The sequence below is a fragment of the Apiospora aurea genome (assembly GCF_038362705.1).
Source record: "Apiospora aurea strain CBS 24483 chromosome Unknown utg000004l_segment0_segment0, whole genome shotgun sequence".
Taxonomy (NCBI): domain Eukaryota; kingdom Fungi; phylum Ascomycota; class Sordariomycetes; order Amphisphaeriales; family Apiosporaceae; genus Apiospora; species Apiospora aurea.
The window spans coordinates 2,369,420-2,395,134 of record NW_027117391.1 but is presented as its reverse complement, the minus strand read 5'-3'; the positions used below and the strand labels follow the sequence as shown (position 1 = coordinate 2,395,134).

Sequence of the window (25,715 nt, the reverse complement as noted above, 5' to 3'; positions counted from 1 at the left end):
TCAAGGAATCCATCCAAAGAACATTTGAGTCAATACTTGTCTCGGTGGCCAGTTACTCACTCACTTGCATGTACTTTTCTCCCCGCCTCTCCTGTTTTGTTGTTTTTCTTTATATACTCTCTCTTTCATGAATACCACGGATAAAATAGTATGCATTGCCTGTATGAAATGCAAGTGACTTCTGATGTGTGGACCCATGGTTAGGCCCTACCTCGAAATATGTAAAGTGCGTGTACGTGTATATATATATATATGTAAGTAACCAAGGAAAATATGTACATGACGATGCCTCGGGAAAGAAGGGGACTCGGAATTTCCCGTTCGACACGACCCAACCCACCCATCCAGATGCATACCTGGTAAAGAAGTATGTACCTGTGTATGAAAGACTAGAACCTCGCCATCAAAAATTGACGTACACCCTTCCTTCCCATGCCTGCAGATCCTCCCCCAGACGCCCTGGCCTCTCCTCAGCAGCCGCGGTAGTGACGAGGAGCCTGGCCTGCTCCTCCCCCGCAGTCCAGCAGATGGAGTACGTCAACTTGCTTCTGTACTTGCTCTGACCAGTTCATCACCACCAACGCTCTCTTTTTACCAGTCGAGGTGGCCCCATGCTCAGCCACCGGGACGTCACATTCCTTCATGTACACGTACCGCTTTTCATCCTGCTCTTCCAGGTGTCGAAATGCACCGAAGACGAACACGTCTGCGTGCTGCTTCCTCAACCTCAGCGCCTTCTTCCAGAACTCCAACACACTCTCTGGGTCGCCGCTCTGCTTCTGCACATTGATCTCGGGAAATCCGTCATGGACTCTCATCCACGGATGGTCTGACGTAGTGAACCCGGCATTCTTCGCTTGCCCGTCCCATTGGAACGGCAGTCTCGCGTGATCTCTCCCCAGGATCTGGAGGCCATGCATCGTGTCCGCCAGTCGCTGCTTATCCCCACTGCGCACTGCATCTCCATGGAAACTTTGGCTTTCCACGTCTTTGTATTCGTCGATGCCCCATTCACGTGGCATATTGACCATGCCGATCTCCTGTCCCTGATACAAGAACAGAGTCCCCGTGAGCGTGGCTTGCCACAATGCGAGTGTCTTGGCACTAGTGGCCCAGAGCCCGGGGGTGCTAACATTTCCGAATCGATTCACGGCACGCCCGTTATCATGATTTTCGCAGAACACCGTGGTCCAGCCATCGGTACCCTCAATAAAGGTCTGGAATTGTGCCACATGGCTCTTGAGTCTTGATAGCGCGTATGGTTGGTAGATATACTTGGGCCCAAAGCCACCACCCGTGCCCAGGCGGATCATGCTGAACTCGAACACCATGTCGAGCTCCTGTGCCGCGGCGCTTACGTAGGGCAGGACATCTGACGGCCCTGCCATGTTAGAGAGCTCGCCGACACTGACGGCTCCATATGGAGCAAGAGCTTTTTGGTTCATCTCATGAATAAACTCGTGGATACGCGGTCCATTACACCTACAAGGGTCAAAGTCAGTTCCTTGCTAACGACTGACTCTCGGTCCGCGCCAGATTGGAGACTTACCACATCTCCGGGGCAGGCTGGCTTTCCCACCTCGGATCTGTTACGGGCGCATCGGCGTACTCTGTGCGTTTCGAGTACTTGTTCACTGTGTCGATCCGGAACCCATCCACGCCTTTGTCCAGCCAAAAGCACATAGTATCCTGATAGATGGCCTCCCGACACTCGTCATTCTCCCAGTTGAGGTCGGGCTGGTCTGACGCATAGAGATGCAAGTAGTACTCCTGCGTCGTCTCGTCCCAAGTCCATGTTGGACAAGCAAAGTAGCCTCGCCAGTTAGTAGGGGCTATTCGCTGGCCTTGGGAATCATAGCGTGCAGGTTTCCATATGTACCAGTCACGCTTTGGGTTGTCCTTGCTGGACCGTGACTCTTTAAACCATGCATGCTCTACACTGGTGTGGTTCACGACCAGATCCAGGATCAACTTCATGCCGCCCTCGTGGCACTGCCGAGTCAATGTTTCGACATCCTCGACGGTACCATAGGGCGGGTAGATGGCCTGGTAGTCTGACACATCGTAGCCCATGTCTTTTTGTGGGCTGTCGAAGACTGGCGACAGCCACACGCAGTCAACCCCTAGGTTGACAAGGTGGTCGAGCTCCGAGATAAGGCCTGGGATATCTCCCCATCCGTCCCCATTTGAGTCCTTGAAAGAGGCCGGATAAACCTGGTAGAAGACGGCGGATTTCCACCACGGCTCTTTCCCGATGAGGCGAACACCATTGTGCTGTGTGGTATGGGGGTAGCCATTGCAGGTACCGCTACTGCCCGTCACAGTATCTGGGATCCTTTGGGACATAATTCCACCGCGGGCTTTTCGGTCCTTTTTGATGTCACCTACATCCAAGCGAGGGGTTGCTAGCAGGTGGCCGGGAGCTGAATGGCTGCTGCCTTTTGCTTGGCCGTCGACCCTCCAAGAACTGGTTCTCGTCTTGGAAGCGCGACGCGAAGGTGTTGTTGGACGCAGGATAACTCGAGTGATGACCTATTCGAGTCACGAACATTGTGTCGTTGCGAACCAGTTCCAATTTAACGATGGCCAATTGAGCCTCACACTCGCCAAGATGTTTTAGCTGGATAAAACAGGACACAACTCCGCATAACCCCGACTCCGACAGCCTGAACCGCCGCCGGCCAATGACATGGGCAAAACTCCGCGCCCCCTGTCCAGCGCAACATCGCGCCCGAGCTCACTACCACCCCAAGAAATTCAGATAAACAAGCCGACAAGCCGACCCCAGATTTGACCCCCGCAACGCAAGGCAATGCGGAGGGGGCTACCGAAGCCTGGGCCGGCCCTTTAGGGGGCCTTTGCGGTCATTCGATGGGAAACACACCTTACCACATCTGGCCATTTCTCGGGTTGCACAACTATGCACCCGGGACTTCTACAAAAAGTGAAATATCCTTTCATCATGGCTACAAATAGGCCCCATGCCGTTGCTCTAGCTCTCGGAGATCTAGTCTGACAGTAACAATTTTCCACCCGGCGAACGCCTAACTGCTTTGTCTCTTTGCTACGACCCTACCTAAGAGCGCCAGGATACCAATCTCCTCGGCGTGTCATGTCAGGTGCTAGCGATCAGCCACAGGTCGGCAACGGAGACCATGGTGTGGCAGACTCCAAAGATATCGTCAGCTCGGAGACCACCATGCTGGCCTCGGACGCCAAGCACGCAGCCGATGCCGAGCAGCAGATGAGCTTGTGGACGGCGATGAAGCTCTACCCGAAAGCCATCGGATGGTCTGTCCTTCTCTCTTCGACTCTGATCATGGAGGGCTATGACTTGGCTCTGCTGAGCTCGCTCTACGCCTCGACCCCCTTCAACGAAAAGTACGGGACATACGACGCGAAGAGTGAAAAATACGCCTTGTCGGCAGCATGGCAGTCCGGACTGTCCAACGGCGCGCGAGCCGGCGAGATCATTGGCTTGATACTCGCAGGCTGGACGGCTGATCGATATGGGTATAAAGCCACGACCATGCTCAACCTGGTTCTCATGATCTTATTCATATTTGTGCTGTTCTTTGCTCCCAATGTGCAAGTGCTGGTGGTAGGGGAGGTACTGTGTGGTAAGTTTCCTTTCCCCTCCTTCTGTTGGTGTCGACCCAACAACAATGTGGACGCGTGGAGCCAACATCCGATGATCAGGGATTCCGTGGGGCGCTTTCCAGTCTGTCACACCGGCCTACGCCTCGGAAGTCGCTCCCGTGGTGCTACGCCCTTACCTGACGACCTTCATTAACATGTGCTGGGTCATCGGGCAATTTTTTGCCGCCGCCGTCAACAAGGGTTCGGTGGACCGCACAGATGAGTGGGCCTACAGGATCCCCTTCGGAGTCCAGTGGGTGTGGCCCATTCCCATCCTAGCTGGGCTTGTCTTTGCCCCGGAGAGCCCCTGGTGGCATGTTCGGCACGGCAACCGTGATGCCGCGAGGGCCAGCCTTTTGCGACTCACGAGCCCCGCCGACGAAAAGTTCAATGTGGATGAGACCATCGCCATGATCGAGCATACCAACGCCTTGGAGCAGGACCTCCGCGCCGGTACCACCTTCCGCGACTGTTTCAAGGGCGTCGATCTGCGTCGGACCGAGATCGTCATCTGCATATGGCTCGTGCAGACGCTCAGTGGGCAGAATCTGATGGGCTACTTCGCCTACTTCCTGACCCAAGCCGGCATGGACGCATCAAACTCCTTCTCGTTGTCCATGGGCCAATACGCCCTCGGGATGGTCGGCACGGCCGGCTCCTGGTTCCTCATGGCGCGTGTGGGCCGCCGTCACATCCACTTCGGCGGCGTGTGCGCCCAGTTCCTCCTCCTTGTCATCGTGGGCTCCCTCGCCTTCTCGGGCACCGAGGCCTCCGTCTGGGCCATCGGCGCCCTGCTCATCGTCTTCACCTTTGTGTACGACTTCACCGTCGGCCCCGTCACGTATTCGCTCATCTCGGAGCTGTCGAGCACCCGGCTCAAGGCCAAGACCATCGTGCTGGCCCGCGCCGGCTACAACGCCAGCAACATCTTCGTCAACGTCATGACCAACTACCAGCTCAGCTCCACGGCCTGGAACTGGGGTGCCAAGGCAGCCTACTTCTGGGCCGGCACCTGCCTCGTGAGCACGGTCTGGGTCTTCTTCCGGCTGCCCGAGCCCAAGGGCCGCACGTACGCGGAGCTGGACCTGCTGTTCGAGCATGGGGTGCCGGCGCGTAAGTTTGCGCGGACGGGGATCGACCCGTATGCGGATAGATTGGAGAATGCCAAGACCATTTCGACTAATGAGAAGTCGAAGGAGTAATGACAGCATGCTACGTAGTGTGATCTTTCGGTTCGGTAATGATAATGCGAAACCAATGCAAGTCCGGCTTGCATTGTGTGTTCTTTGGTGCGCAGCGACGAATCATAACGGTCGTCCTAATACATAACACCCGCCTTCAGAAATCAAGCTGTTCCATGGCTACTGGAGTCTGAATATAATAAGTGAAAGTAACAGAGAAACCCACACCTTCTCGTGACAGTTGGCAAAAAATGCAAAAAACATACAACACCGAGGATTCCCAGGTCGTCACCGACCCTAGTACTAATTCGGCTCTCTGCTGCTTATATATGGGAGAGCGGACGGGATCCCTAGTATTCAGCAGGATATGGTCGTATGTGATAAAAATCACCCTTGCTGGGGATTATATCGCATGCCCAAATCAATGCAATAGATGGTATGAATAAGCAAGGAAGGAGCCCAGAGAAAAGAAGACTTTACTAGCAGCGGTTTTCTAGCGTCTAAATGTTAGACTGCTTATGAAAGGCTTCTTGGGAGGTACGCAAGAAGGATATACTTCACTCGGCGAGCACCGCCGAGGGAGTCCCCACTGCTACCTTTGCTGCTCGTTGAGGGCAGCAGCATCTGGCACTCTATCAATTATTGAGGCATAGGGGTCTCCTCCTTTCTCTCCCCTAACCGGGTTTCCAACTAGAACTTGGACTAGAACATCTTAAAGCCACCCGAGGCACGTGTCCTGGAAGAAGCCGGAAGGGTTGTAATTCTGCGTCACCCCCTGGATCAGTGCCCTATCCGCCCCCTCGGCGTCTCCGAGGGGGTTCTTCTTGCTGTGCGATTAGTTGAGGTACAGCCAGTCGACGTAGGTGTCCCTCTGCCGGGTCACGGCTCGAGCTCCACGAACCAACTGCGTGATTGCTCTTTGCAGTGCGCCGGCGTCGCATTGTCGCGCGTAGGGACGTCCCAGCAGGAGCTGGGAGTTCTCGGTGGCCTTCTCGGCGAAGCCCATGGCGGGACGGAAAGCTTCGGGCCTCTCAACTCCTTCGTTGTTGACGGGGTAGTGGATGATGGCATCGCCGATGTCTTGGGTGTATAGTCATATGACGACAGTCGCGCAGCTGGCGTCCTTGAGCTCATTTGAGGTAACTTGCGTTAGACAGTCGATGTGCTGGGTGGTTGTGTCTAACCCGCCTATATGCACGCCGGCCCAGGTGCTGTTCCCAGAAGAGTCCGAAACACGAAGCGTGTGACGACACCTATGCTGCCCGAGCCGCTCTTCAGAGCCCAGGAAAGAGACCAGCAACCAGCCTCATGTAGGCATGGCTATACTGGTACGAACCTCAGGAGGCTCGCTCTGCTTCTTCTTAGTATTAGCCATGATCTTCGGCACGAGACCCCTTGATGTGGATCTTCCGGAGTGATATGCAGTTTGGGGGCCCTGGGCCGTTGCACCTCAGCCACCGGAGTCCTGTCCGCCATAGGTGAGGGTTTGATGATGGAAGCGCATGTACACAGATATGAACATGAGTCGGCCTCTTCCGTAAAGGAAGTATGGCAGCGCCGAAATTAACGACATGGAAACACAGTGCCATAAGGGTCGCCCGAAATGGCCCATTGCAACTATTGATTGGCCCGGCTTGGCGTCCGGCCCCCCGCAGTTGCCGGAACCACACAAAATGTGGGCGTATAGCAGATGAGATTGCTGGACAGTCACGCCAGTATCATCGTGTAGTTACTCCGGATCTCGCACCCCGGTGATAAGTAGGATGGTGATACCCAGTCTTAGCTTGGACCTTGCAGATACCACGAGGGTTACAAGGATGCGAAGCGATCCACGAGATAAGTCGCACAGTATAGAACGTATAAAGTTGCACATAAGGCTGACACCTGTGTGATGGATAAAGGGCACCGCGTTCCAAGGCTTTCCTGTATGACCGTATAATACGGGTATCATGACATCGTAGGCAAGCTCAGAGCATCTACCTGGGCTCGAGCTGGTCTACCAATAACCCCGATCTCGCCCGAGGCCCGGGCCAGTTGTTCAAGGTTTCATCCCTTGCCCTTCACCGGCAGTCCTGGGTGGTATTGACATCATAGCAGTAGCATACAGGCCAAGGTACGAATCTGTAGATCCACTGGTCGTTGTCACCGCTGTTGATGGCCACTTTGGGGGTCCAAGGCCCGGGGCTCGAGCTTGGATGCATAATAAGGGCCGTCAATCTGGTGTTGACTCCGGGACGATTCGTAGATAGGTTGCCTTGCACGCACACGTGGTATTGGGGTGCATCGAGCAGACAACGGATAGATTGTTTCGTTGTTTTAGAAGTACAATGAAACTACGAAGAATCTCTCGCAAGCTGTGGTTGGTGCCTTGCATGAAGCCGAGCTTGTTGCGTCATAGCTCACTGTTGCCTCAAGGATAAGCTGTTTGGGATTTGGCGGGGTTCAATCTGATAGCCACCTTACGGTAGAGTTAACCGAGTGCTCGTCCAAACACCCCACCTTGAAACCAACTGCGCTTCTCATCAATACATATATTTGCCGTCTTGATACCAACAGACTGCACCATCCTCGCCTTCCCGTCCGTTCCTTTCTGTTCCATACCCCAAGACGAGTCGCAACCGCCCACCATGGCCTCCGCCACGCAGACACATCCCGACCCCGCGCCGGGCAGCTCACCTGCCTTCATCCCCCCTCGAGGCAAACCCAGAGTTGATGACAAAACTGCTGCACAAGCTCGGCCTCAGCAACGCCCTCCAGATGCACGATGTCTATTCTATTGAGGAACGGAGCCTACTGGAGTTCATTCCCCAACCCCGCTTGGCTCTCCTCTTGGTCTTTCCCGTCTCCGCCGCCTACGAGTCGCAGCGCATGGCCGAAGACGCGCCCGTACCCGACTACGCCGGCAAAGGCGACCAAGAGCCAGTAGTGTGGTTCAAGCAGACGATCCGCAATGCATGCGGCATGATGGGCTTGCTCCACGCCGTCAGCAACGGGCCCGCTCGAGACTTTGTCGGTAAGCAGCCAATCTTTACTTCGGCGCTCTCGACCTAGATGGAGGGTACCGTACTGTACAAGCGTGCATACTTACTGACCATATCGCTTTATTACAGAGTCCGGTAGCGATTTGGACAAACTGATCAAGTCCGCGATGCCTCTTGCACCACCCGAGAGATCGAAACTTATCGAGCAGACACAAGCCCTCGCCTCGGCACACCACGAGGCAGCTAGCCAAGGCGCCACCGCAGCACCGGACGCCCAAGACGACGTGGATCTACACTATGTCTGCTTTGTCAAGACGAATGACGGCACGCTATGGGAGCTGGACGGACGTCGCAAAGGACCAATCGCCAGAGGAAAGCTAGCAGAAGAGGAGGATGTGCTCTCCGTAAGCGCGCTTCAATGGGGGCCGCTCAAGTTCTTGGAAAGGGAAGGAGCCGATATGCGCTTTTGTTGTGTGGCTTTAGCTGGTGCCCTCGACGACTGATTCAATGTGGCGACTTGCATTTCGCATCTTTCGGCGTTGGAGTTGGGGATATTATGGGGTGAGCCGACGCAGAAACTGACCAGAAATCACTTCCACAACACCTCGAGCGGCCTCATTGGCGATTTTCACAAAAGCTCTCGTAATGTTGAATACCAGTTTTGCTTCAATGCAATACTTCATTTCCGATAAGTACCCAATCGTAGGCCTTAGGCTGGTAACATGGGTCATTGGCTGAGCGCATGGGCCAGCCACAGCTCAGCCACAACCTCATGTTTCCTGCATTGTGATGTGAAGTTTTATATAAGTACAGCAACACGGAACTCATTGCAAATCTGGTGAAGTCGCATGGCACTCAAAATTGGCGCCTGAATTACAATCTCATCAGGAGCTCATGATGGTTTTATGTGATAGCCATGACTTTATCCCGGGCGATCAAGCCGCTTGAGACCAAGCGAGACAGAGTCACCAAGCTCGCCAGCCATCTGGCCCAAACCGGACGGATCCGGCACATCTGGCTCGCGGACGCGCCGCCGCACTACCCGTCTATATATGCAGCCAGCCGAGTAGAGAAGCTGCTCAAGGAGCAGATCATAAAGGGCCGCGAGAAGCGCCGCGAGGCGCGAGTCTCCGCGAACCCAATAGCCGACGGCAGGGTGCCCAAAACCATCCAGAAGCTGCTGGATCGGTGGCCGCTGCCGCTGGCCGTCGTCGCCTTCACGCCGCGGCCCACCTATTTCCTGCCCCGGAACTCGCCCTTGCGCCGGGCCGTGGCCAAGGGCGGCGGCCTGAGCCGGCTGCGGCTGCTCTTCCCCCGGCTGCCGGCGGGGTTAGGGTCGGCGGCGCAGAGCCGGTGGGACGTGTTCGCCAACTCTAAAAGCGAAACGGCAACAACAGCGGCAACAACGTCGCCAGAAGAGAATGCGTACGACCACGTGTACGAGACCGAGGCGCGCGCGCCCGTCGATGGACGCATGCCACCCTTCAGCGGGCCCGGGCGCCTCATGCTCTGGACCGTCGCCGACCTGCACCAGCCGCCCAGTCAGGAGTACCGCGACGGAAGGGATAACGACACGTTCTCCTGGCCCGAGGCGCTGGCCCAGACCACCATACGACTGCTCGACCAGGAGTTTGGCATCAAGGCCCGGAGCGACCCGTCCTATTCCGGCCTGTGGGTGAGAAGGGGCAGAGGCGACGATGCCCCAGAGCGCCAGATTGCCTCGATATGGCCCCACGTCGACGAAGAAACGAACATCGTGACCGCCGGCATCACCCTAAACGTAGGCCTGCCCAGGGAGGTCCAGGTCTTCACCGAAGAAGAAAAAATGAAGGAAAGCGCAACAGCATCGTGGAGCGGCGCCCAACCGTTCAACCCCGAGGACGACACCACCAGCATCGCCGCCGAACTAGGCGCCAAGCCCGCCAGCTTCAACCCCAAAGACCGCCTCAAGTCCGACATCATCCGGCTGGGCAAGACGCTGCCCGTCCGCCAGCTCGGCGCGCCCCCCGCGTCCGAGGCCTCCGCCGGCCGCCCCGTCTGGTACACGCGCACCCTCGAGGACCGCGCCGCCGCCGAGACGTGCGCCCCGCTCGGCATGGACAACTACGGCATCTCGGTCGCCTGGTCGCACGAGCTGGCGCGGGTGCTGCGGCTCCGCAACGCGCGCGTCGACCACCACAGCGATGCCGGCTGGACCACGCGCGAGGTGGCGCCGGCGCCCGAGCCGTCCGTCCCGCCGTCCTCCTCGCCGTCGAGCGACGAGTTTCTCCGTGCTCTCCATCAACAGAAAGAGAAGAAGCATGCGCTTCGGCGGATGCCTGTACGGCCGCGCGTTTACAGGACGCCAGCACACGACGTGGGCCCAGACGAGCAGCAGCCCGGGGAGGAGGCGGAGGTAAAACATCTCGAGGATGCTGCAGCGACGCCGGGACGCATCGTAAATTTTGAGCGAACGATGATTAAAGTGCTGTCCCACTTGAAGGTTTCGATCGGTGGCAAAAAGCTGGATACGCGAAACTCGGACAGCTATAAGGAGCAAAGCACTGCCCGCAACTCGCCCGCGACAGATATTGCAAAGGAATAAAGAAGGCTCGCCATTGGAACAATCATGGGAGTCAAAAGCAATCTTCAGTGTATTGATACGTGTACTATATTCGGTTGTTTGTAGGTGCCCTGTCTAGGTGTAGGTTACTGTATAGGGTCAATGGCTACTCGCGGATCAACACTACGGGCAGCCTTTTCCAGGAGATACCGTTGCTCATACCACGGACGACATAGCGTTTGCCGTACTTTTTGCCGTATTGTTTGCCACAGTGATTTCCGTAGCGTTTGCCGCAGCATTGGCATGCATTTGTCTTTCCATGATTTGTCTTTGCATGCTTGATGAATTCCTCCGTGCCCCCGGTGCCCCCGGTGCCGCCTGCGCCCCCGGTGCCGCCCGCCTCTCCCGCATCTGCTTTTCCCTTTCGGCCCTCCTCTCCTGCTTCTCTTGAGCCCTCTTCTCCTTGCGTTCCTGCCTTTCAAGGGCCTTCTTTTCCTTTGCCTCTCGCTTCGCTCTTTCCTTTTGCTCCTTCTCTTCCTTTGCCTCGGACTTCGCCCATGCCCTCTTCTCCTTGTCTTCTTCTGACCTGCCCACCTTGGCCTCGATTTTCTGATAGACAGCTATCATTTTACCGAGCCGCGGGTTGTCGGCGACGAGGTGCTCCTCCGTGGCTTCTGGGTGCTCTTCGCAATCGGCCTGGTGGATCACGCCAATGGCCTCATCATGTCCAGCGTGCTCATGGTCCTTTTTCTGCTTCTCCCGAGTGGACTCGGGTTCGTCTGCCATTGGTTCAGGATCCAATACGAAAATATGTTTCTCACTCCCAGCATCTTGGGAGGCCTCCGGCGAATGCTCGTGGAAATACTCACAGACATGGTGGTTCCTGGTGTTCTTGGGCTGGGGGTCTGGCCCTTTTCCTTGTGTCGACTTATCCGAGTTTGCATCTTCAGCACTTGGTTGTTTATGATGCCCTGGTGCTTTCGAGCGTGCCTGAACATGTAACTCCCCGGGAAGTTGTTCACCGCTCTTGGTCGGCTCCTTGTCGGCATTTTTACCCTTGGAGCTGCTGGGCTTCTCGAAGCGCTCTAATGAAAACTCTCTGAAAGACTTCTTGGTGGGGTCATTGCCAGAATCCTTGGTAGACTTCTTGGTGGAGTCATTGCCAGAATCCTTGGAAGGCTTCTTGTTGGTCTCCTTGTCGGATGCTGGGGTAGGCCTTGGGGCAAATACTCCAGCCGGCATAGGCGTAGAGCTCTGCGCCGGCTTTGACGTGGGTTCTTGTACAAGGTCTTCCAAGAGCTCTTGGTGTTGCTTGGGCTGATTGGTGTTGTAAGCCGAGCCTTTGGTGCTCCCTCCAGTACGCTCCTGGGTGGAATGTCCCTCTTGTTTCTGGGATTTCGCGGCTGGCTCGTGGGACAGATCATCGTACTGGATCTCTGGCGGATCCGGCCTCTAGTCACAGAGCTCCGCATGATCAGGAGTATTGTGCTGGGCTGCGAGGTCGTCATACTGCGGCTCGACAGGATCGCCCTTCCAGTCACAAGCGACGGCCTTGCCTTTACCCTTGCTCGTGACTTTGGTGACAGGCTCGGGCGATTCTGGTTTGGTGAACTGATTAATGTGGCGTACAAGGTGCTCACGCTGAGTCTCCTGCTCGCCGCTACCTGGCGTGTCGTCGGCAGAAATAATCTGGGCTTGCTGGTTGGCGAACTCCAGCTTCTCAGATAGGGTGCCCTGTTCTAGCCGGGGCTTCCCCTGTGAGTCTTCACCGAGTTTCTCCAGCTGTTCTTCACCACGCCCACTAGGAGTACCAGGATTACTTGGGATAGGAGTCAGCCGGGAGATCCAGGATGCCATTTCTGTCAAAGGCTCCTCTCATAGAGTTGGCGGTGGCAGTAGGAAATCGAAAGCAGCGGTAAACGGGGCAATGGGGAGGTTATGTGGGTTAACGATATCTCATGAGTAGAGGTACGAGTTGGTGAATGCTTGTAGAATGTTGACAGGTATTGAAGGAATAAAGGAAACAGGCGTCTCGACGTACGAGTCGCAGGAGTCAGTTAGGTGACGGATGGCAACGGGAACAAGGTGTTCATGTGGTAGAGATTCGAGTTCATTGCTTGTAGTGCTTCGGATTGACAAAACGGCCTCCTCTGCCTCGGCCCCGACCTCTACGCTCTTTCCAAACTGCCACATCTGCACTGCTTCATTTGCGAATGCGGCTGCTGCCGTTTGATCAAGCAAGGTGGCGCAATACATGGAGGTGGGTGGCATCGGCCAGGAAAGAATGGCATCTACTGATGATCGTGCCTTACATATAATCCGTCAACTTCATTTCGGCGGCTCCATAGATTCTGGGTATCTGGCCGATGTCCTTGGATCGAGACGATTAGCAAGAGCCACCTACGCTTTAGCTACCATAACCGAAAACATGCCTCAACCTGAGTCCCAGCCTGCATGCGAGTATATGTAAGTAAGGTATGTAAATATAACAAAGCCTGGATACCATGCGCCGGGGATACGATGAGATGCATGCGACACCATGCACAGGGTAGCCTTCAATCAGCTCTATATAGTGTCTCTTGTATCGTGGGCGGGGGAGGGAAGCGCGAACTGGCGCTGCTGCCGCATCGCATCGGATGACACACGCAGTGATAGTTCGTGGGCAATGGCTCGTGTGTTTCATATGTTAGGTGGTAGGTACTCTTGCAAGGTACATGCATATGGGAATGTCAGGCCCGTCGTCTCGGAAAGGGCAGGGAGCTTGCGGATGGGGAGTGATGAGAGTGCAGGGCCTCCCTCTTTCCAAGACTTGTGCACCACTGCCTTGAGGGCTTCAAAGTTCAGGTGATGTAGCAACATCTATCATCAAAGCGGCAGAACAAATACGGCCTGGGATTGCGAAGTAAGTGTGTTTGTTGGTGCACTTTGGGCGATGTCATCGGCAGCATCCCGATGGCTAAATTTCCCAAAGGAACGAAATGTATTGATGTTTCCGAACAGCACTAATGACCCCTCAGATTGTTGGTCGTCCCTGTACAACTCAAATCCAGCCAGGCAATATCGAGGAAATGAGCCCCCTGCTTTGGCCCCCTCACCCCGTGGTCCTTCCTGCCCTCTGACCACTGCGACCTTCTTCGTCGACAGATCGGTTTGCGTCGCATGTGATGGATAGTAAACAAATCAAACATTTGAACGAGTGGGCGTCCGAGAGCATCGACGGGAGTCGCACAGTTTCCACTGCTACCACCTGAGGTACATACTCACGACAGTACTCCATGCCGGGTTACCTCAAAACGTGATCATGAAAGCTGGTGACGGTCCATTGATCAATACTCCCGAGCTCCGAGCTCCCGTCCCTCTCCCACGGATTGGTTCTACGTACTGGCAGTGTTTTGATATTCAGTTGGCGGGAGAAAACGAGATTGCGCCTGTTGTACAAGAATTGGAAAATTCTCCAGCCACATGGCAGATCTGATGCAAAGACTAAATTGACAGGAATGATCCGCAGTACCATTCCACGTGGGACCTCTGGTGCGCATGCCAGGGCTTCTGGTTAGGGGCCCCAGAAGGGGTCCTCTCTCAGAACCACACGTAGATCGACATCCACCCACCATGTATAGGTACTGCTGACGGCTAGGTACGGTAATGATGTGATGCCGGGGGGGCGCCGGATGCCCACGTCGCTGTCGCTCTACTGTATCTGACATTCTATTTTACCACCATCCCTTCCGCGAAAGAATACCCACGAAGTAAGGAGAATGAAGAGGGGATTGGTAGGTTAGGTATGTGTAGGATGTAGCCAGTAGGTTTTGATGTACCTGCATTCTCTACCGGGCCCGAGCCTGTCACATTGCACGAACAGAAGGTCAGTGTAATGGAGGGGTCCAGCTCGTTGGCTGCTGGGACGTGACGCGATGTCGTAACTTGCCGCGGAAGGCAAGGGTAGGTGGAGTGATAAGGGGACGGGCGACCACTCTGTTGCCGCAAGGTTACAGATAACATGAACGAACGAGGAAAGGAGCTCGCCCGCCCAGAGCATCAAGCGGTGCAATGAAAAATGAACAGGTGACAAAATGTGATATGCATTGTATCGTTTTTACGTTGTTACGTCTCACAATCAAACTCTACCATGGAAGTCTGCAAGCCTACCCGAGGCAGATGAGCAAAAGTTCTATCTGATGTGATGTGCCTCATCTACAGTAGGGTGACAGAAAGATTAACACCCCCCTGCTAGATCCCGAGAAAGTCAAATATAGACAGTGAATTTATACCTACCAAGGTTAACTTTTGGAGAAGTGCAATACTAAACAAAGAATTTATACCTACCAAGGTCAAGTTTCGCCGCCTATATTTGACTTTTTCGGGATCTAGCAGGGGGGGTGTTAATCTTTCTGTCACCCTACTGTAGATTTGGGTTGATTCTGCCGGCCTGTAATATATATATTAGGTAGAGTTGAGCCGGTGTCTTGCTTCAATACTCGCAAATCCAGAATAGTTGGTTGCTAAGACGACTAGTTCAGGGGATAATGAGCCGGTAAGAATTGTTTGGTGGCCGTTCGTTATATTTATTCCATGCGTTTGCGAGGTACTTGATAGCCACCGACCCGTTCATAGTCGAACTGACGGCGGGATTGGCCGCATACGATTGTCCTCGATTAGAAACCAACCATTCACGAGTCGTGATGGATCATGGACGTTCCCTTTTAAAAGACGCGATAAGCCGTGCAAAAAAGTGCAGGGTGTACTTTGGCTGGCTTTCCCCCATATCCTATATATATCCATATCACGTAATCCCTAACTTCGGGGCTGGCTTCGTCTCGCCGGGGGCCAATCATAAGAGGGGGTGCCTAAGAATCCCAAATCTGGGTCGAATCGGAGATCCAGTATCCTTGTCTCTGATCGATCGCTGATTTCTCCAGCCAATTCCAATTAATGTACAGACAGAGTGCGCAGTTCCTTTTTCTTGGGGATCTTCAACGGGCATTTTGGAACGTCTGGCTGCCATTGGCAGACAGCCACGTAAAACAAAACATGTCTTTGCTTCTGGCAGATTTCAGCCGAGTCCAAGTGCCTGTTGCGAGTGCATTGTGCCGTCATCACACAAGGTCCAGTGGCGCCTAATGCAGGTCGCTTCACTTCGCGTCGCATGCCTGGCACCTGGGACGCTCGGATTTCACCCACCACCTCCTTTTCCTCCCAGATTGGACAAAAGTAAATACGAAAAGCTCTATGATGGCTGCTCCTTCGACCCTGACCGTCGTGAGATGGCGAAACATGTGGTGTTCAGGGCCCCCGAGGGGGCGAGGGGGCCATGTCGACTTAATGGCTTCATTTTGTAGATACATGTAATTAGCAGTACTGGAAACGGCTAGCTGGAAGCAGCCAGCTGTGCCAGCCGTCTGGTCAAGATTTCCAGGAGCTGTAGGCCGAATGAGATTGGGCTGAAGTAGAAAACGTTTGCTGAACTCTGTTCAGCATTGCGTCCCAGCGGTACGGCTAACTCTTGGGCCACGCAGGCGCCCCCAACTTACCCATCCCATCCTCGCTTGGCTGCTAGACCCCTTGTGTCCCGACGGCGGCACGGCCAGGGGGCCGCCAGAACGCCAGGGAACCACCCCATCCCATGCCCAGAGATAAAATGCCATGTACAAGTATCCGTCCGTCAGTGCGAGAGAAGAAGCTAGAAAAGCAGAGCACCTGGGTAGGTATATTGATATTATTATTGAATTATTTGGATCCGACGGTATTAGTATATTTTCTATTTATCCCCAGCGCGCCTAGTCCAAGTCCCACCCGTGCTGCCGGGCCCCAAGCCTACGGAAGTACTTGCAGTCTTAGTAGGACCTAGGTACCTGAACCGTAGACAGCCCACCCAATGCTCGCGTTGGAATCATTGCCCGTGATTCGTTTGTCTCGCAACCAGTCCGTCATCTTCCCGTCGTCCTGTGTCATCCCCTCCCCCCCAAGGGTACCTACCTACATGCACGCTGGTTTCTCATGTCACAGTAGACACAAAGCACCAGGGGGTCCCTGGATACCAGATGGATACCAGGTACACTATCAACTATCTGGGTAAGAGCGCTACTGTATTTTACCTTCAGCTTAGTTGCCGGATCGCCATCTCGACGCCGGTTGATAGGCCCTCGCCAGGCCCTCTTCTCTCCATTGTGCGCATTTGAACAAATCCCTACCCAGCTCATCCTCTCACTCTTCATTTCTCTGTCCAGCTGTGTCTCCCCCTCCGCCAACTCTTCCTCCTCTCATATCCTCTCTACGTACGTGAACGAACGCAAACTTGGCATCTGGTGCTACGACTCTCGTCCCTCTTTTCCCACATGCGGGTCTTGGTGGATTTCATGTCTGAACTCCCCAGACGTTGAGACAGGCTGAACTGGTAGACCGTCTGCTACTACTTCGCTGTTAAACCCCGTCAACCACTTGGGTTGAACCTTGGGGATTTCTGGCTCGACATACCGATATCGATTCTAAGCCACCACGTATGGATCATCCGACTGGATTGTGATCATGGGCCTATTCAGCTTCTTGTCGAGGAAGGCCTCGCAAGACCATAGAGACCTCGCCTTGCTCAAAGCTCAGCCCTACAATGCGACGGTGGCCGCTCTCCCGCCCATAAGAGGTATGCCTGCTTTCGGTTCTCGCAACTTTACATCATCGCTCTGGTCTGTCCCCCGTCGCTAACCGCGTGCAGGCGCTTACCCGGTAGCTGGGAATGGTCCCAATATCCTGGAAAGTTTGCAGAAAACACAGCGTCCACTTGCCAAAGCGGGAGAGCCGTTTGTGGATAGTTTCTCGCCCGCCCCGATTGTGCCCCGATTTCGGGGCGAAGATAGCGAACGGCCACGGACTGCACCCAGCCAAGAGTCCCGCGGGCGACTGGAGTCTTACAGAGGGTTCTCCGGCGCCTTTCGAAACGAAGCATCCGCTAAAACTCTCGAGTCTTCTGCCAAAGGACCTCCATATAGGCTTCCTTCGAAGAGCCCCGGGGAAGGCTTTCCAAAACCTCCGTACGGAGAGCACGTCTTTACAAAGCCACCACCGGTGGTCCACGAACGATCGGCCTCCATTCGCAGTGGTGATTCTGGTATGACCAGGGGATTCGTTGATTTACTGGATGCGCAGTCGACCATCTCTTCCATCAACTTCCACCAAAGACTCCAAGCTGCGGGGGCAAGATATACGGCGAAGACGTCGCCGATCGAAACATCAGGGAGAATGGTTTCAATCTTGACCTCCCCGAAATTCGTGCCTTCTATAAGCAACCATCAAGAGCAGCTCCCACACCTCCATCAGGCAACACCAACAGGTCTGATGCAAGCGCAGACCTGAAAACTCGTGCGAAAAAACGGCATTCTATTGGCACCACTCTGCGCACAAAGTCCTCCACGTTGAGTGACAAGGGGTCCTTTCCGGAGAGGACATCGTCCGTGGTTCCTTCGATTCCTCCGGAGTATCGTAGCTCAAAGGCAAAGAAGAATGAAGAGCCTGCAGCAACCAAAGCATCACGAAGAAAGTCTATGCCGGGCTACATTATCTCGTCTTCCCCGGCCAACAGATCCCGGTCTAGTTCGACAACATCAAAGCAGCATACGAGGGATCAAGATCCCAACGGCTTCCCAACGGAACATCAGGAGAGAGGTAAAACCTTGGCTTCTGTTCCAGTCGCTGATGATAAGTCAATCAAGTCATACGGTAGCAACCGACGGTCGGTGTTAGTGAAGAATCACAGGGATTCGTTTGTACTTTCCGAGATTAATAACGACGAAGCGGATTTCGGCGTCGCACGGCGAATCAGTGTCCTTTACCCTCTAGTGGTTGACAGCGGCCGACCGAAATCGATGCATCGGGATACAGCCTCACATACCATCATATCGGTCTCTGTGAAATCGCCATCCAAGAGAATCAGTATACACAGTATGCAATCGCCGCTGCAACGAAACCCACCTGATATGTCATATTCTGGATCTCGAAGTCCTATATTGGAGCCCGGCCGTTCAAAACACGACTTGGGAAGTATCTCTGACCTCCATGACACCACCTCGCATGCCTCTGCGCAGTTGCAGCCGCCACGTTCACCTTGTCAGTGCTTTTTACTTGTTTTCATGCCGCCGCTTCCGCTATGTTGTGGGATTCGCACTAATCCCTTGGATATAGGCCTAGGTTCTTCTCATATACACCAGAACAGCGATGGTAGTCCCAGCTTACATGCCAAAGGTCGGGCATCCAGCATAGCATCAACCTCGGGCCGAGGAGCAAGGACACTAGATATCCAAGGGTCTATCCCAGAGCGCACCAGCAGCATACGTCAGTGGTCGATGGACTCGACCACAGCCACTTTGTCGAGCTTGAGCTCGAATCCATTTCGGCCACACTCGCGGCACACAGCCAACTCATCTGTCGATCTGATGCCCTATGTCAAAGGCGTCAATTCGAGTCGAGAAACATTCGGCTCTGCCGCATATCACACTGCTTCCGAAAACTACAGCCAGCCTTCCGTGCCTGCGCTTTCTCCCCTATCCCCCAAATCTGGGTTTAATGAAAGAACGGACCCGCGCTCAAATTTCAATATCGATGATGAGCTCTCGTCGTCCGACGACGACGACTTCTCTACACGCCATCCGAGAGGCTCTGGCGAGGAGGATCTTATTTTTAACCCTTCAGGCTACGGATTTGATGCTGGCGAACTACCAGGACTGCCGAACCCATTAGATTTTGCCGCTTCTCTTGAGAAACCTCGACCTACCATTTCGTTAAGAAGCTCAAAATACTCTTTAAGAGGGCATCAGGCATTTGGTGCCACCATACCCGACTACGACAGCGATTTTTTCTCTCTGCCAACGAGTCCCATTGCGGGCCCGTCGGCCGACTCTAGAGTCCAGAACTCGCGTTTCCAACCGCCCAAATATGAATACACCTATTCGAGTGACGACAATGGTCACGCTTATGGAACAGATGATGAAGACACGGAAGATGAGATTTCTTTTGACATTCCATTCAGCAGAGGCAACACACCGAGTCGACAGCCGCCACGAGCTACATGGTGGGCTGGCAGCCAAAGCGACGTGATTGAAGAAGAGGAGGATACCCACACGAGGGTCCTCGAGACTGCTGCGAAGCTTCGGAGAGAAGCCAAGAGGCTCAATCGCATGAGCGGCGCTACCGTTCGAAGGAGGAAAGAATCCTTCAGCAGCAGAGGGAAGGAAGCTGCTCGTTCTGTGCATTCGGGCGTGTCCAATGGCTCAGATGCTGACATTGACTGAAATGTTGGTTTTCCTTACCTTTTTTTATTGCGGCATTGACATATTCCAACCAAATTTCGGCGTTTGGCATAGATGGAATTTACCAGAGCGACTATCACAATCTGGTTGAAAGAACGGGTGGGCATATTGCATATTGCCCATCACAATACCCTCGAGCTTATTTGGGTTCACATTTGTCTTTGACCACGGCCATTTGAGCGGGGGTTATCGAGGATGTCAGAGCGAGCATTTACGTGACACGATCATTCTCCCATTGTCTGGGGTGGGCGGCCGTGTCCGTCCTTTTCTTTTACGTCCTGACCTTTTCTTGTTACCAATATTACGATGTGTTTTGTGGGAGTTTTTCTAGCACGGAGTCTCTCAGTATTAATACCCACCACCTCACCTACAGAGGCATCGAGCTAGGATAGGAGGTTTAGCGAGGCCCTGAGGTTCGAGGCTGTCTTTTTTTATTTTCATCTGTCCTGTTGTTGTTCTTGTTGTTGGTGTATGGCTTGAGGAGGGCGCGGAGGTGGGGATGGAATGAGAAGAGGTGGAGTGTACAGGACAAATATCCAGTGGGGAGACACCAGAGGACTTGGCTTCCTTGTATGCGGCAGCATGATAAAATTACAATTCAAACACATTATTACTACTCTTGGTGGTTCCTGACGGTCTCTATCTACGATGTGATGCCGCCTTGTTCTTGTCAAAGTCACACACGTGAGCAGCCTCACAGAAGACATGGGTAGCATTCCGTTCGAAAACACCCGGCAAGTTTTGTAACTGGGAGGTGACGAGCTATCAACCAGTTGAATACCATAGCTACTGCGAAGTAGATGTATAAGGGAAACACACTTAACCTGCCCGTCTCACTCTAAAGGTTGACATGGCAGAGTATTTATTATTCATTGGTTCGTGCGTAGCTGGGTCGTGCTCATTAGATCGCTATATGAATAACGAATCTTAAGCATAGGCAACGTATCTTATCTTTACATAACTCTTGGAAACCGTAATCCTTTCCCCCACCTAGTTCTCACGGATGACCGATGGATCATGAGACAGCAGAAGCAGAATAAGACACAGACGAAGCCGTATCGGAAATGGACTTGCTGCGTTTGCAGTTACAGCAGTACTTCTTCCTGAACTGCGCCAGGTCAAGCTCCTGAAGACAAGCCATGGCTTTCTTCGCCGCGGCCACCTTGGCGTAGCGCAGACTAGCCGCCGAGGCCGTGGTGACGACGCGGCTATGGATGGTGACGCCCCACTCGAACCCGGCCTCGCCGAGGCCGCCGTCCTCGTCGTTGTCGCCCCGCAGCGGCAGCACAAGCAGCTGGTCGCAGCCGAAGTCGTGCTTGACCTTGTTCTCGAGCGCTGTCGAGGGCTGTTTGTTGGCATACGTGTCGTAGATGTGCATGTCCTCGAAGTAGGGGCGCACCTCCGTCTCAAAAAACTGCCGGACTTGGGCGTAATCGAAACCGCTGTCCACGAATAGGGCGCCTATGTAGGCCTCGAGGATGTCGGGCAGACACTTGGGGGGCGGGTTAACGTCTACCCAGTAGTTGCGAGCGAATGCGTCTCGCGGAAGCCCTGAGTTCATGGCCTCCTCCTCGGCAGCCTCTCGTGCCTCGGTGATGGCTCCGACATACTCGGTTATTTGCTGGGGAATCGCGACAGTCATTGAGATCAGATGCTTGTTCAAGCCTAGGGACACGCAAAGACATCCCAAGAACTGGTTCGATACCATGGCCATTTTATGCTCCGTGAGCCACTGCGGGTCGGCACTGGTGAATCGATGGAATAGATAGTCGACGCAAACCATGTCGTACAGCGCGTCCCCTAGAAACTCGAGGCGCTGATAGTGAGGGATGTTCTCATACATGAAACTGTATGACGGATGAGTGAAAGCGGAACGGAGCAGTCGAGGGGATTGGAAGCGGTAGCCCAGGCGCTCTTCGATTTGATTTGCGAGATGAACATGAACAGCTGTAGGGCTAGCCTTTTGCCAATCCGGTGCAACGTAGCCTTCTACGAAATCATCGAATTTCATCATGGTGTGCTGCTCATTACCAGTGAACTTGGTCACGGCTTTTACAGCCATGTCAAAGTCGCCTTGTTCGTAAGTTGTAAGATAGGCGGCACCGATGAGGGCCTCGCAGACATCGGCGATGGTCTTGTCAGCAAGGACATGGATTCCTCTTCCGACTCCCTTCCTACCCATTATGCTCTCGTTTTGCTTTCCCTTGAGCAACTCAAGGCCGTCAGGATACCAGACTCGCCTATTGAAGGACTTTGATCGTATAGACTCCTCGAGCTTCAACTCGAGAGCATGATTAAACAGATTCGTGTTGCAAATCATCACCATACGGTCGACATGATACTGAAACTCGTTTGCGTCCGCTTTTCGAGCAAAAAGGGCTATGGTAGTGCTCATCTTCAAGAATGAGTCGCCCAAGAGCTCCAGTCGCTCATAGTTGTTGCCCATGCCTTTCTGGAAATTGATCTTTTCCTCGTCGTGCTCTTCAGTATTATCGCTGTCTTTGGTCATTGCCTCAAGAGCCAGGTCGGGCCGGATTCTGAGGTCCAGTGCTTCGCATGCTTCCAATGCTATCAAGTTGGCATCCATCCGGTGAATGATAGCGGGTAGGTTGTAGGCCATGGAGACAACATCGGTAGGTAGCTGTTTTCATACAGTTAGCTGCTAGTCCAAATTGCACATACATACACTACTTTTTAACTTACCGGTGATATTTTCAGGGTCTGGAAGCAGATGTAACAGCGGTTTTGCGTGTCCGATGGCTTCTCGAACTCATCAAGAAGATTACGCCTTAGAGGTATGTACTCGGCCTCGACCACGGCGAGGTCCTCACGGCGCTCCATATTGGCTCTCGACCTAGACCACAAACTAACACTGTAGTTCCAGATGTCGTTTGGAGCCTGCCTCCGGCCCTTGCTTTTGCTCAGGCCTTTGGGGGCGCTTGGAAGCTGTGTGTCACTTGGCTTCAAACCGTCAATACGGCCAATTGTGTAGAATTTCCGAGAGCCATCGTGAGGATCGGTAACAAAACAATCTTTATAGTCGTTTGTTGCCGAGGTACTATTGTCTCTGTCTTGGTGGCCTTGAAGCGTTGTCATGCAGTCCCAGTCAATCAGCTTGCGAATATGTTCGGAAGTGTGCTCCACGTCGTAATCATGGCTATTGGCCAAAGGAGCCAGGTAGTACGGCAGTTTTTCGGCCTCGTGCTTGTACTGCTTACTGAAGACGTCCTCGAATACACGCAAGGTGAAAGCAGTTAGAGCATTAGTGTCATCCAGCGATACCGTCATGGTTCCGCCAAGCAGGACACACTGCACCCCTGAGTTTCTACCGTTCCCGAAGAAGATTTGGAAGTCGGCGACAGGGGGTAATGATGTTCGTGTAAGAAGGGCCATTGGCCTGGAAGATCGGCCCAGTGCCCGTGGGTCAGTCAGTCGGAGCACTGTAACGTACAACTGTGTAGGGATCCCTCGTTGTGACCATAGACCCGGTTTCGTCTTCATCGGATACTCATGTCGCTTCTTGGAACTAAGAGCAAGTTTTGCATTCCTCATCTTTGGTAGCTGTTTGCTGAAAGTACTCTGGAGCCAGTTATCGAGGAACCCCTGCTTTCTCAGACGATAGCAAGCATTGAATGCGGCAGAGCATTTAGCGACTTGCTTGGAAGCAGCGCGGTCGCCCATGACAGTCTTGATGGGAGCATGGTCGGGCAGAATCACCTCGCACTGGAAATCTTTGCCAACACTCTTCACCACGTAATCCGCATGCAGGGAATTATCGGGCGTGTTCTCCAAGGAAGAGACAAAATCCGCCAGGACTCCCAGGCTGCTCTTGAAAGTCAGTTTCGCCCCTGTCTCCTTGTCTGTGTAAGACTTCTTGACCTCTTTTCTCAAGTAATAGTCCATATTGTAACTGCTGCCCAAGATTCGCCGGCCTTCCGGTAGGACGGTGGCCAATTCGCCAAGAGCTTTCTCATTCGTCTTGATATTGTGATACCTCTGGAGGTGGTCCTCGTTTCCATGCTCCAGCATGTGGTAAAACCGCGAGTTCTCCATACGAGCCCTGCCCTTGGATTGGATATACTGTATCATGGTGTTATACAGATCAAACCGGATGACCATATTGCAGTTTGGGATATCCAAGCCCTCTTCAGCAATGTTGGTTGCCACAAGGCAGTTGAGCTCTGCAGACCTGAAATGCCTTATTGCAGCCTCCTGCTCCTTACGTGTCATACCGAGCTGTTCGCCAGCTTCCACTAAGCCAGTACCTAACTGATCCAAGTATTAGTACTGATATTCTAGGGACGGGATAGATATAGCTTACCAGTATCTGCGGTCGAACGTGTTGTAGCCCCATTCCAGACTGCGTGAGCAAGTCGTTCAATACAACCGCGGTAAGACGCCTGTCAACAAAAATGATGCACTTATCCGATTTAGGTGTGAACTGCTTGGTCAATATAGAATACAGCTTCAGTATCTTATCAGATACCAGGTTATGAGACGGTTGCACTTCCTTTTGGGAATGTGCTAGCAGCATCTCATAGGCCAGCTGCACAGCATTCACCTCACTATCAATCATGGGGACCAGTCTATCGTCGTTGTGTAAAACTACGGCTCTTTTCATGACATATGCCTCGGTCCTGGCTTTGGCCTTGAGCAGTTCTTCCGCAGTGAAACATAGATGCCAGGCTCGGTCAGCACACCATGGACCAAGTTCTCGGGTAGCCCATTTAGTGAAATCAAACAGTCTCTTGAAGTGGCTGTTGTGTCCGATCAAATTGTTGAGTCTCGACCAAAGTGATGTCTCGAAAGGAGCTGGGGCAAGACTGTACTCGGCGATTTTCTCGATGCTCGTCTTTTGTAGATGTTCTCGGAAAGCCCCTGTATCTGCAACAGTTGCAATTTCACTGTGCAATAAGCCTTCCAACTCAAGAGCGCCGGTCAAAATGTCGCCTCTTTTCACGTCTATCGGAGAAGCTGTCATTCCAAAGATGCGCGGTCGCTGGCTATTGTGCTTCTCGGCGTCTGCGTAGAAGTCCTTGATGATGACTGAATAGGGATGGTTCTTCTTAGCATGGTGGGCCTCGTCGAAGATCAAGAGATTGATCTGGTCAATCTTGAGAAAGGAGTGATGAAGACAGTCTAGGAGAATGGCCGCTGTGCAAACGACTACGTCTTTAGACAGAAGCACATTTTGACAGTAGTCTCGTTTCGTTCCCGAGCTTCCCAGCTGCTCGCCCGACACGTCGCCAACCGAATAATCCAGGTTCGTCCGCAAGAATGCAGATTGCTGTGCCACCAGCGAGACTTTGTCAACAAGGAAGAAGGCTATTTTCGGGGGCTGGCCATTGTTGCGATCAATGATTTCTTGTTCAATGGTGTGCCGCAGTAAAAGTGCGGCAATGTTCGTCTTTCCCGATCCTGTACTGAGGACAGCGATGGTATTCTTCTCCTTTGCCCTCTCGAAAAGTTCGACTTGGTATTCGCGCGGGCTATCAATAACCTTCTGGGTACCAGGTGCAAGCGTCGCAGATTTGGCGTGACTGGCATTCTCTCCAGCCGTCTTCAACTGTTCTCTTCTGTAATCGTCGAGGCTCCGTTGAGCAGCAAGTCGCATGGCTCTTCTTTTGAGCGCTTCGGGCTGGTCATTACTTGGCTCGCCATCGCTCAAGTCATCAGGGTCGCTCTCATCCCCTGCATGGGGCTTGCTGCTACGTGAAGCAGCATCATCATCATCATCATCGACCGCCGACAACGGGCCGGGGTCAGACGTATGGCTTCGCTGTTCCGAAGCCATCTTAGTGCCGTGGTCAGGTCTAGGGGGACATCAGTGCAGCACTGTTGGTGTATACATGTATACAAGGATACGATGTGCTTTGATCTGAGTCTGAGAAGGAGGTACGGGTCTCAAGGGCCTGCACGAGGGGTAGACTGGGTATGTTTGGTGAGAAGCGAAAGTACAGTTCAATGTCCGCCGAGAAAGGCGAAGACTGAAAAGGTAAGCACGCGCTTCGTCTCTTACCATTTACCTCGAGACACACATGGGATGCCTCACGTAGGTGATAATTCAAGTGGGAGA

At 53.5% G+C, this 25,715-nt stretch overlaps 8 protein-coding genes across 8 annotated transcripts; 4 read left to right on the top strand and 4 right to left on the bottom strand.

Moving 5' to 3' along the window:
• Positions 1–470: 470 nt before the first annotated feature.
• Positions 471–2,346, bottom strand: PG986_005529 (alpha-glucosidase; the record flags this gene model as incomplete). Its single annotated transcript, XM_066841751.1, has 2 exons — positions 471–1,482; positions 1,550–2,346. The coding sequence occupies 2 exons, from the start codon at positions 2,344–2,346 to the stop codon at positions 471–473; spliced, it is 1,809 nt and encodes a 602-aa protein (XP_066701613.1).
• Positions 2,347–3,112: 766 nt separating this feature from the next.
• On the top strand, positions 3,113–4,841 carry PG986_005528 (uncharacterized protein; the record flags this gene model as incomplete). Its single annotated transcript, XM_066841750.1, has 2 exons — positions 3,113–3,620; positions 3,700–4,841. 2 exons carry the CDS (start codon positions 3,113–3,115, stop codon positions 4,839–4,841), a joined length of 1,650 nt encoding a protein of 549 aa, XP_066701612.1.
• A 691-nt stretch (positions 4,842–5,532) lies between these two features.
• PG986_005527 (uncharacterized protein) lies at positions 5,533–5,826 on the bottom strand (the record flags this gene model as incomplete). The annotated part of the gene is made up of 2 exons (XM_066841749.1): positions 5,533–5,643; positions 5,722–5,826. The coding sequence occupies 2 exons, from the start codon at positions 5,824–5,826 to the stop codon at positions 5,533–5,535; spliced, it is 216 nt and encodes a 71-aa protein (XP_066701611.1).
• A 1,621-nt stretch (positions 5,827–7,447) lies between these two features.
• Positions 7,448–8,304, top strand: PG986_005526 (ubiquitin carboxyl-terminal hydrolase- family 1; the record flags this gene model as incomplete). Its single annotated transcript, XM_066841748.1, has 3 exons — positions 7,448–7,528; positions 7,578–7,833; positions 7,931–8,304. 3 exons carry the CDS (start codon positions 7,448–7,450, stop codon positions 8,302–8,304), a joined length of 711 nt encoding a protein of 236 aa, XP_066701610.1.
• Positions 8,305–8,717: 413 nt separating this feature from the next.
• On the top strand, positions 8,718–10,385 carry PG986_005525 (uncharacterized protein; the record flags this gene model as incomplete). Its single annotated transcript, XM_066841747.1, has 1 exon — positions 8,718–10,385. One exon carries the CDS (start codon positions 8,718–8,720, stop codon positions 10,383–10,385), a length of 1,668 nt encoding a protein of 555 aa, XP_066701609.1.
• Positions 10,386–10,559: 174 nt separating this feature from the next.
• Positions 10,560–12,599, bottom strand: PG986_005524 (uncharacterized protein; the record flags this gene model as incomplete). The annotated part of the gene is made up of 3 exons (XM_066841746.1): positions 10,560–11,793; positions 11,854–12,144; positions 12,385–12,599. The coding sequence occupies 3 exons, from the start codon at positions 12,597–12,599 to the stop codon at positions 10,560–10,562; spliced, it is 1,740 nt and encodes a 579-aa protein (XP_066701608.1).
• A 4,269-nt stretch (positions 12,600–16,868) lies between these two features.
• On the top strand, positions 16,869–19,621 carry PG986_005523 (uncharacterized protein; the record flags this gene model as incomplete). Its single annotated transcript, XM_066841745.1, has 4 exons — positions 16,869–16,980; positions 17,053–17,445; positions 17,484–18,440; positions 18,516–19,621. The coding sequence occupies 4 exons, from the start codon at positions 16,869–16,871 to the stop codon at positions 19,619–19,621; spliced, it is 2,568 nt and encodes an 855-aa protein (XP_066701607.1).
• A 1,033-nt stretch (positions 19,622–20,654) lies between these two features.
• Positions 20,655–25,433, bottom strand: PG986_005522 (uncharacterized protein; the record flags this gene model as incomplete). Its single annotated transcript, XM_066841744.1, has 3 exons — positions 20,655–22,280; positions 22,343–23,908; positions 23,961–25,433. 3 exons carry the CDS (start codon positions 25,431–25,433, stop codon positions 20,655–20,657), a joined length of 4,665 nt encoding a protein of 1,554 aa, XP_066701606.1.
• Between the last annotated feature and the right edge of the window lie 282 nt (positions 25,434–25,715).